Raw genomic sequence first — 11,762 nt, forward strand, 5'->3', positions numbered from 1 at the left:
CTCGGTTTAAAAGGCCTTTCGTGACCAGACCTGCCTGTAGTTTCATCGTCCCACACCCACGCCCATTTCCTCTGCTCCATTATACAGAACGCACCAGGCCCGCACTTGTCTGTCTTTCTGCCTGGAATGTCCCTCCTTCCTGTCTGCCTGGCAAATGCTGAATCATCCTTTGAGTCTGGGCTGAAAGATGGTCTGCCCAGGAAGCAGCCCAGACTCCAGCTTAGTGTATCAGACTAGAAGGCCTGTAGCTGTTGGCCTGTCTCCCCTGCGAGGGAGGGGCTGTGTCTTCATCAGTGGATATTTCAGAGGAGGAGGTCAATAAACATTTGCTGAGTTAACTGAATTAAATTTTGAAAAAACTAAGTACAAATGCCCCAAATCCAGCTCCACAAATGTATTGTAAGGTCCTCTGTGTGTCAGAAACAAAACTGGATGTATTTATTATAAATAGACTGCATGATTTCCAAATTCCCTTCTCCATCACTGAGTATTCCAAACTTGATAGCCTAAAGTTTAAGGATCTGGAACTATAAGAGCCTTTCTTGACCCTTGGATAAATCCCTGAAGGACAAATGTAGAGAGACACCTAATTCTTCACTTGAGAAGATTAAACTCTAGTTCTCTTTCCAATTGGTGTTTTGCTTTGTAAATGGATTGGATTTAGGGTTTTCTACCTGAGGTTATTCTGTATGCTGTGCAGACTTTCAGTTGCATTTGCTTCCTTTCTGGTTATGAAATCGAATGGACAGGTTGTTCTTTTCCTGCCTTATCCTTAATTAGTTTCTGTCAAGAACCTGAGATGCCAGGCCATGGGCACTGTCCAAATCTAAATACATTGTGATTGTCACGGGAGGGAAGGATAGAATAGGCTAATGATTAAGCCCACCTGTTACTTCAAATTGCATGGCAGTTGTTCCCAGTTTTCATTTCCAAAAGATTAAAAACAATTTGTTTCAATTCTGCCGAGCTAATTAGCAGACACATTTTCTTTCTTGGCAACGATATGCGGATATTAAAATGCAGAATTGATTAATTTCTGGGTTTAAATGAACGAAAGAGAGGCTTTGGTCAATGGTCTTAAATTTTAAAATATGGATGCACTTACATCAGGAAGGTGAAGGCACCAGAAGCTTCTAGAATGCTGAGCCACAAACAAATCCTGCAAGCAGCGATCATCTTCAGCATTGACAGCAAATATTTATTAAGCACCTAGCAGATGGCTGTGTTACACTGCAGATTTTTTAAAACTAGAATTGAACAGTCCTTGCCCTGCGTTGGATACACATTAAATGCTAAGCATCAGTTGTCAGTGATCTCCTTGTGGATAAAAGATCTGAATGTGCTGTCAATTTGATATCCAGGTTCCTGAAGCAGGCTCTTCACAAACACCTCTTGGCAGTCCCCCTTGCATCTGACCAACTATTAATCTTGGACTTCAAGAACGAGAACAGTATGTGTATTAGTTTCCTGTGACTGCTATTACAAATTACCACAAACTTGGTGGCACAGAAATTTACTCTCTCACAGTTTTGGAGGCCAGAAGTCCAAAATCAGTAGCACTGAGTCAGTCAAAATCAAGGTGTGAGCAGGGCTGTGCTCCCTCTGGAGGCTTCAGGGGAAAGTCCGTCCTTTGCCTCTTCCAGCTTCTGGTGGCTGCCTGCATCCCTTGGCTTGTGGCCGCATCGCTCCGATCTCTGCCTCTGTGGTCACGTCACCTTCTCCTCTGTATGTCAAATCTCCCTCCACCTCTGCCTCCGTCTTCTAAGGATACATGTGATTGCATTTAGGGCCCATCTGGGTAAGCCAGGGTAAACTCCTCATCTCAAAATCTTTAACTTAAACATATCTGCATAGCTCTTGCTTCCATATAAGGTAATATTCACAGGTCCCAGGGATTAGAATGAGATATCTTTGGGGATCCATGTTTCAGCCTACCACAACATGGATATTTGAAATCCAGCTAACCCAGAAATTTCAGTGAAGCCCCTTGTGTCACCCTTTCTCTATTCTGAGATTTTCTTGGTTTCAGCATCTTTGATTCCCCTAGCTCCAGCACCAATGGAGAGGCTGGGCTTGAGTAAAATGCCCTCTAGACTGGCAGCCAGATGGGAAAAGAGGCGACATTCTGAGAACGCAACTCATGTAGATGGTCAGTCCTCCACTGATGACCACAGAACAAAGGCAGGGCTGGGGCCAGTGATTGGCTCGCCCAGTGAGTGCCACCTATGGATTACCTCCTATGCCAGGAGTGTAACCACAGGCCTTGGCTTCCAGGGGAGAGGATGAGACACACAGATAGGCGACATGAAATAATCACCTCAAGAGATAAACGATGAAACCAAGGGAGTAAGTGATCAGAGTAGGAAGTTCGGCAACCCAGCCGTCAGGGTGGGCTGAGGCATGAGCACCAGGGAGAAGGGACTTGAAGGGTTAAGAAAGTTTCATAGCAAAAGTAGCTGCTTGGGGAAGATTTCAAGGCTGTGAGGAGATTAGAGAAAACAGGAAATGAAAAACCCTGCAGGCTGCTTGGGAACCAGAAGCCTCCCTCCACCCGCCTCCTTCCCAGGAACAAAGTACAGGAAAATGCAGACATCACGTGAAACCATCAGGCCCTCGATATGCTAAGCAAAGTTTTAATTCCATATAAGTAGATTCCCTCTGAAAGGCCTCCACTGCAGACAGTGCTACAAATGGGTATGCTTGGACTTGATGAAATGACTATGGGTGGGCCTGGTGCATCGCAAGGAAAATGGATTCCAGGACCTACCTGAGACTGCTTGTTTTGCTTTTTAATTTTTGTCTCAGATAATAAACACACGCTTTTTTCTTCTGGATGGTGGTTTTGAGAGGCCACAGCTCCCTGCATTTGTTTCCTAGGGCTGTCTTAACAAATTTCCACCAACTGGGTGGCTTGAAACAACAGAAATTTTTGTCCCACAGTTCTGGAGACTAGACGTCTGAAATCAAGGGGTCAGTGGGGTTGGTTCCTTCTGGAGGCGCTGGAGGAGAGTCTGCCCACTCCTCTCTCCGCGCTCCTGGTGGTCGCGGGCAGTCCTTGGCGTTCCTTGGCTTCTAGACACATCACTTCAATCTCTGCCTCAGTCATTACGCATCAGTCCTCCCTGTGTGTCTCTGTGTCTGCGTGTGTAGTTCCCTCATAAGGACACCAGTCACTGGGTTAGGACTCTTCCAAATCCAGCATGACCTCATCTTAACTTGATTACATCTATAAAGAGCCTATTTCCAAATAGGATCACAAATCCATGGTACCAGGGGCTCGGGATTCAACATATCTTTTTGGAGGACACAGTTCAACCCGCAACGCTCTCAGAGTGGGGATTCTAATCCAAGCCAAGGATGCTACTAACTAGCTTGTGAGGTGTGGCTGGGGAAGCTACGAGCCTAGAGAGAAGCAGCAGCCATGTGCTTGGGGAAGGTATGACAAGTTTATGGAGAGACAGGATGCCAGGAGGGTGGAAATTGGAGAACACAGTAGGCCATGGAAAGACCTGAAGAAATAACTGATCGGATGCCTGATGGGACCAAAGACACACAACATGGCTTCAGAGCCCCCTTTCAATAGTTTTTCTATTGTGTGGTCTGGTCATCTGCTTTTTAAATTATATACATTTATACCAACTGCCAACATAGAAGGGCATACACCCTTCTTAGTTTCCAGGTGCTCTTCCTCCAGAGAAAAGATGGAACGAGACAAGATATTCAGACAAGAGACGTGAAATCATTATCCTAGAACACATATGATAAAGCCAAAGGCAGTCAGTTCCCAGATTAGAATAACTGAAAAGGATATATGGATATATAGATATACTCCTACCTCCACATATATTTAATAAGGATCACATATTTACTAAATAAATTCACCATTTTATACTGGAGTCCAATATTAAAAACATAGCAAGGAAAACAAGTAGATGTTGGAAGTGGAGAACCAAAAGTGGAGATAGAACAAAAGGGTAGGAAAAACTGTAAGAAATGGGGTCACCGGGATGTGTGGCCACACTAGTCAAAGTGAGCTTCCTGCAAGTCTATGGGTTTCCTGTGGCTGCTGTAAAAAAATGTAACTTTGATTGTTGTAACTCTGTGGCTTAAAACAACATATGTTATTTATCGTACAGTTCTAGAGGTTAGAAATCCAAATGGGCTTTTACAGGGTGCATGGGCTGACCTGAGCTCCCCACACCCACCTCCCCGCATCCCGATATTCATACGTTGAAGCCCTAACCCCCAGTACCTCAGAATGTGACTACATTTGGAGATAGGGCCTTTAAAAGGAGGTGATTAGGTTAATATTTATTTATTTGTTTGTTTATTTGTTTATTTATTTTGGCTGCACCGGGTCTTAGTTGCAGCATGCAGGATCTTTTTAGTTGTGACATGCAGTCTTCTTAGTTGTGGCATGTGGACTCCTTAGTTGTGGCATGTGGACTCTTAGCTGCGGCATGCGTGTGGGATCGAGTTCCCCAACCAGGGATCGAACCCAGGCCCCCTGCATTGGGAGCTTGGAGTCTTACCCGCTGGACCACCAGGGAAGTCCCGAAAAGGGGTTTTTAGGTTAAAATGAGGCTGTTAGAGTGGGCCCTGATCCAATCTGACTGGTGTCTGTATAAAAGGATATTTGGACACACAGAGAGACACCAGGGAGAAGGTGGTCATTGGCCATCTGCAAGCCAAGGAGAGAGGTCACAGAGGAAACCAACCCTACCAGCATCCTGATCTTGAACTTCCAGCCTCCAGAGCTGTGAGAAAATAAATTTCCCTTGTTTAAGCCCCTCAGTCTGTGGTACTTTGTTATAGCAACCCTAGCAAATTAATACAGGGGGTTGGGTTTTTTGTCTACTTTTGGAATCTTGTCTGACGTATGTTTTCACCAGTAATTACCAGTAAAACTGACATCCCTATTTTCAGCTAACCATCACAATGATCAGAATCAGGTAAGAAGCTTCCTTAAAATTCAGATTCTTAAGTCCAGCTCCTAGGGACTTCCCTGGTGGCGCAGTGCTTAAGAATCCGCCTGCCAATGCAGGGGACATGGGTTCGAGCCCTGGTCGGGGAAGATCCCACATGCCACGGAGCAACTAAGCCTGCGTGCCACAACTACTGAGCCCGTGCACCACAACTACTGAAGCCCATGTGCCCTAGAGCCCTCGCACTGCAACTACTGAGCCCACATGCCACAACTACTGAAGCCCACATGCCTAGAGCCTGTGCTCTGCAACAAGAGAAGCCACCACAATGAGAAGCCCCTGCACCACAACAAAGAGTAGCCCCCATTCGCTGCAACTAGAGGAAGCCCGTGCACAGCAACGAAGACCCAATGCAGCCAAAAAAAAAAAAAGTCCAGCTCCTATAGGTTTTGCTAGCAGTGGGGTGGAGCCGGGCAGTGAAGATAAATGTTTAATAATCTGCTCTCTCCCCAAATTGAGGGAAAAATATATATATACATATATACACACACACATACACCATAAATTATACTGATATAAAGAATGTATAGCATAGTGTATTACTTTGCTCAGGCTACCGTTACAAAATACCACAGACTGGGTGGCTTAAACAACAGAAATATATTTCCTCACAGTCATGGAGGCTAAAAGTTCAAGATCAAGGTGTTGGCAGGGTTGGTTTCTACTGAGGCCTCTCTCCTTGGCTTATAGACGGACACCTTCTCTGCACCTTCACTTGGCCTTCCCTCTGAGTATGTCTGTGTCCTAATCTCTTCTTATAAAAGCACCTGTCATATTAGATTAGGGCCCATCCCAATGACCTCATTTCACATTACTTATCTCCTTAACGACCCTGTCTCCAAGTACAGTCACATTCTGAAGTACTGGGATTAAGTCCTCAACATATGAATTTGGGAGGAATGCAATTCAGCCCATAACACGCACAGATTACAAATAATAATTAAATCAATAATATTCCTTGTTATAAATTCCATATATAGCCAACTGATTCTCACAGAATGCGTTCACTAATTTTTGCCAAACTCTCATATCTGTAGCCAACCTATGATTTTACCTATGACACCAGTGAGTGTCATCCCCACATAAATGTTGGGTGATATTTTTTGTCCACCTTAATGAGTAATACGGATGTGAAGCCAGAAAGATATATGTCAGAACTTCACTCATTTGTCCATGATGTGAGCAATGTTTTTGCTGAATAACAGTTTTTGGGTGTTATTTATAATGCAAAGGCTGTAGACATAACATGTTTAAGTTTTATTTTAATTTGTAACATTTTCTCCATCAACTTCTGAAGCCTAGACAGTCAACAAAACATCAAGCCCTGACCTACAGTGACTGCTGACTTGTGTGGTGAATATACTTCTACCACAGCAGACTTCAAGCTCCCAGCCTGATCCCTGAACTTGAGCTTAAAGGATGATGTGCGGTAGCACAGCAATACATTTCCACCACACAGACTCAGTTCAAGAGTACAGATGATGGTCAAGTGCATACAACAGTTAGGAAGTGGTGAATTTGGGGTATTCATTCCTTTTGCTCTTAACATAATTTACTCAATTGTTTACTCAATTTACTCAATTGTTAACCCTTAAAAGTCACTGTGTTGGACAACCAGATCGAACATTTAACCCCGGCTGGAGCAGATTGGTGGGTGCAGGAATTAGAACATGTTTTAAGCTGCTGTAGATTTTCAGACTTTGGGAAACACAGCCTCTCCACTTCATAGGTGAGGAAACTTGTTCAGCAAAGTGACATGGCTTGGGTAGAGCCAACCGCACAGCTGACTATCGGCCTCAACAGGATGAGAGCCCAGGCATCAGGACTGCCAGCCCCACACAACGCCTGTGGGCCAACACCTTGTCTCTAAAATGTGATTTGTTTACAAGAAATGTACAATGAGGAAAGGAACAGGTGGGAAGGTGCAGGCAATCAGGTAGAGAGAGAAAGGGCAGGAGGGAGAAGGATTCCCATCAGGAAGGACCATCCCTGCATCAGAAACAGATGAGTTTTAAGAAGGAAGTGAATACCACAGTGGTCAAGGAGAAAGAAAATTGAGAGAAAAAAATGATTAATCAGGAGGGAGGATGCCAGAGATTTTTTTTGAATGTTTTCATAGTCTTTTATTAATCATTCATTTATATATATGTGATTGATGTGGTATACACCTAATATACACTCTGAGTTCCAGGCACCGTGCTAGGTTTTGAGTTTGCAAAGGAAAACAAGATAGACAATCTCTCTCTACAAAAGAGACATAGCACCTCTCTCTCTCTCTGTCTCTATAAATATATGTTAATGTATAAATATATATATTACATATATACACACACATATACACAGAGTTATCTCTATATGTTTTCCAAAAAAGGTATTATATTATACATATTGTTTTGTATCCTGATTGTTTTCCTTAATAATATACTAAGATTATCTTCCATACCATTAAATATTTTTCAAAGGCATTATTTTTAGTTCATAATATTTTATTTTCTAGACGCTCAATAGTTTTCAATCTAATTTTTCTCTTCTTGATAATGTAAGTTGTATCTACTTGGTTACAGAGATCTTTTAGGCTGCAATTTTTATATGTAATAAGGGATTCAGTGTAGATTTCTGTGGATTATGGAGTGTAAAAACAAAACAAAAACAAAATCAGAAGCAGAGGCGCCAGGGCTTCCCTGGTGGCGCAGTGGTTGAGAGTCCGCCTGTCGATGCAGGGGACATTGGTTCGTGCCCCAGTCCGGGAAGATCCCACATGCCGCGGAGCGGCTGGGCCCGTGAGCCATGGCCGCTGAGCCTGCGCGTCCGGAGCCTGTGCTCCGCAACGGGAGAGGCCACAACAGTGAGAGGCCCACGTACCGCAAAAAAATAAAATAAAAAGAAGCAGAGGGGCCAGAACACTGGCCTGAGGACTTCAGCAATGAAAGAAGGGATAAAATCAGACAGGGACCCAAGAGCGTGGCAAGATTAAAGCACACAAATACTGTTTGATGGATTCTGTTCCCGTTAAGATGGTGGGCGTGACAGTGAATGCAGAAGGATGGTGGGAAGGATGCACGGAAACTTCACTTTGGAGGTGTATTACTATACTCTTCCTTCTCATAAGCTCTATGCTGCTTAATCCGTCCTCCCACTGCCAGACTGAGTGTCTGTCTCAGGCTCTAATATCAGGCTCTCTCCCTGCTCCTGAGCTGCAACGATGCCAATTCCCTTGTGTAAAAACATGTCAGCCTGAATTTCAAGAACACTTTCTCTCCACTTTATTCCTCAGACCCCACCCATATTCAGAGGTTCTCCTATTGTCATCTCTGTGTTTTGGATTGGGGATGGAGTTTTGAAACATTATGATGCAACATTTCATATCTTAAAAAGGCATAAAGAGAAACAGTAAGAAACACCTATGTTTCAATCACCCAGTTTAAAAAAAACACAACTTGACCCATCGTTTGAGATCTGGTGGGTCCCCAATTACATCTGCACCCTCACCATGCCCACTGCAAGGCAACCTCTAACTGAATTTGGAGGTTATCATTCTCATGAATTTCTTTCCATTTGTACTACATACATACGTCTCCCAAAGAAGTAGAGCACCTTAATTTGCATCTTTTAAACTTTACATACTATATATATTCTTCTACAACTTTTTTTTCTTGATGTTACTTAAGTATATTCCCTCCATATTGATACATGTATCTCTGCTTCGTTCCTTTTTTTGCTGATGACTATTGTTTTGGTCTTGTTTCTCTGGTGGCTGCTTCTTTAGGCAGTGATTGAAAATGCAGGCTCGGGCATCAGATGATCTGGGTTGAAATCCTATCTGCACCACTTATTTCGGCAAGATACTTTACAACTTCGTGGTTCATTTATAAAATAGAGGTGATAATAACACCCTCCCCATGGTGGTGGGGTGCATTAGGCCTAAGGGAGACAACTCTTGCATAGGGCTGGGGGCAGTACCTGCCATGTAAAAGTACTCTCTAAATAACGACTCATAGTTTTGCATCCACATGACTGCCAGGAAAACCATGCTGAGAGCAAAGGTCAGAACTACGTTCTGCGCTCAAAAGTCTTAGGCAAAATGTCAAAGCAACGATGTCAAGTGTTTTTGGGGTGCGTTAGAAAGAAAATCAGTTAAAACACTAGACAGTAGTATTCATCTGTTAAATTAAGTTATTGTCATCTATCCACTTATGTACATCATTCAATTCTTTCTTGGACCATTCAACACAGGGAAATATTTTTAACTGAAAAAAAAAAAGAATTTCAACTTTCAGATGCCTACAGATGAAACATCGTTGGTACATGACTAGAGTAACTTATAAGACAAATAAAACATCAACAAGGCTGTGACTAATGATGACAGTAGGTACCACCACCGCATCACCAGAAATCGTTGCACCCTTCTGGATTTTCTTGGCCAGCTTATTTGGCCTGGGTTTGTCAGAATGTTCCCTGTCAAACAACACCAGATGCTGTAGCAAAACGTAATCAATTCCAAAATACAACTTGAAGGTGGTTATTGAATCCACTGGATTCATATCTCCCACCGTTTCATTAACTATCAGCACATATAATTCAGTGTAGAACGGCACTCGCTTCAAACCATGTGCCATTTTGAATGACTCAATATTAGATCAAAACTTTTGTTTTCTCTCTATAATATATATTATGCTACTAAATGTTTTCCAATACAAAATAAACTAGTCATGCGTACAAAACAGAAATGGAAATTGCTATGATAGTGTTTCTGGCTTTGGAAAGAGCGAGTTTTTACATTTTTCCTTGTTAGTGGTTTACATCAGCATCAACAGTGAATCATTCTCCTGGAGAGGTTATCCCACTGAAAATGAATCTGATTGCCTGCCCCTTTCCTTCAGGAAGATACCAATATATGTCCCTTTATTTGTGAAAATAATTTTGGGAAACTAACAAAAATAATTACAGCAGCCTGATGTCCACCCATACCACGCGCAAAGAGGCCTGGCTACCATTGAACTTCTTCCAGCTTGAGCCAATGCCGTCACCAGGATACTCCTCAGAATCTACTATCCAACATATAATGGGCAAGACCTGTTTCCTGAATAATGAAGCATTCTTTACCAAAAGCAGACTAAATGTCTAGAAAAAGAAATAAACCAAGCCATCCCCTATGACAGCGAAATGTTATCAACTTCAGAATAGTAGACATAGTAAATCATACAGTTTACAAGTAATCCTCGTCTTATTAAGAGATGGGTCCTCACGAGATTCCTTCTGGCTAGAATACCACCCCCTCTATTGCCTTCTGCAATAAAAATGCCTCCTCCCTCCTTGATTCCTGGAGCAATTTATAAATTGAGGATAATCTTCTCTTTCCTATTTGGTTCTGGGTTTTTTAATTCTCAGGAGTTTTTCTAGCCCCCAGCCCAAACCTGTCTGCCCTGTGTCCACCTACCCAACGGGTTAGGGGAAACCTACTTACTTCTTTGAGCATATTCTTTGGGTTCCACTGAATTCAGATCAGAAAGGAATTCATCAGTGTCCTGCAGGCGCTTGAGAGAAATGTTTCCTGCAGGAAAACAAAAGGCAGTTGAAACTGAAAAGAGAGAAGCAAAATAGTAAGGTCAGGACCATCTTTGGTCAGGATCTTAACCTGCCAGGATGAAACTGCCCTCCTGGACAAAGAGCCTCATGCGTATGAAACACTAGTCTATAACGTGTTGTGGGGAAATGTGACATTCTCACCCCCTAACATGCAGAGACAAGCTGCGACTCCTCCGCCACCTGCAAAGCGGCTGCAATGAACAAGCCATGGAAACGGATTCGTATACAACTTGTTATTGTTGAGCAAAATCGTGCTGTGGATGTGAGGGCCGCTGACCACCTGGCTTCCTTTAGTTATGCAGATTAACGTTTCCAGCTAACATGGATAAAACTAGATTTTCTCTAGTTAGATGTCTTGTATATACCTCTGGGTTTAAAAAATAAATATACCGAGGATGTTAAGTGGCAATATTTGGTTTTTATCTGAGAATGAGTGTGAATCCAACCTATATAACATTCAGATAAATGATAAGCAAAGAAGGACTTCTACGTCATCACCTGGGCTTGGTATTCATCTGTTAATGTGTTTGCCGGACTTGGAAGCCACACGTGGGAGTGATGAACTCCCCCATGGAAAGAGACGGCATTGCAGTAGGACAAATAAACACACCCGTCCTCTTGTGGGAGCTTAGGACACATGTCCTGGGAAGCAAATGGTGCTGACAAAAGACGGTGGCAACTGCGTTCATCTACTTTAAAAAAACAAAATGTGTGGATCTGGATTTCTCATGGTGTAAATATTTTCTTTCCAGAAAGCCTGTCCTTAAATAATAACCTCGCTAATTACATTTAAAATGTGATGCAAATTTTGTTTACACTGATGGAAAACATCCACTGTGACTCAGTTGTACTTCCTGGCTTCACAGCAGCCTCTAGCCTCCCAGACCCCTACCCTTTGTCTGAGTCCATTGGGGCTGCTATCACAAAATACCACAGACTGGGTGTCTTATAAACAACAGAAACTTAGGGCTCACAGTTCTGGAGACTGGGAAGTCAAGATGAAGTTGCTGTTCTGGTAAAGTTCCTCCTGCTGTCTTAGCCAGCACCTTCTGTGTCCTCATGCGACAGCAGGGAAGGGGGCAGGGCACAACCTTCAGCCGTGGAGTACAGGACATGAACTGGTTAGAACCAATTAGGCCCAAGAAGGTGGAAGATTCGACTTCCAGGAGACCTTGAGCCTCATTATACGCT

At 43.1% G+C, this 11,762-nt stretch overlaps 1 protein-coding gene across 1 annotated transcript in view; it reads right to left on the reverse strand.

Moving 5' to 3' along the window:
- LOC309970627 (O-acyltransferase like protein-like) overlaps positions 1 to 10,601 on the reverse strand; it is a gene marked incomplete at both ends in the record, with an annotated part of 63,163 nt that extends 52,562 nt beyond the window's left edge. The window contains 3 exon segments of the mRNA XM_082853065.1: positions 10,450 to 10,548; positions 10,551 to 10,577; positions 10,580 to 10,601. Of these exon segments, the coding sequence (XP_082709191.1) occupies positions 10,450 to 10,548; positions 10,551 to 10,577; positions 10,580 to 10,601 (148 nt within the window).
- Between the last annotated feature and the right edge of the window lie 1,161 nt (positions 10,602 to 11,762).

This window comes from Leucopleurus acutus (genome assembly GCF_964270905.1).
Source record: "Leucopleurus acutus genome assembly, chromosome: 13".
Classification (NCBI taxonomy): domain Eukaryota; kingdom Metazoa; phylum Chordata; class Mammalia; order Artiodactyla; family Delphinidae; genus Leucopleurus; species Leucopleurus acutus.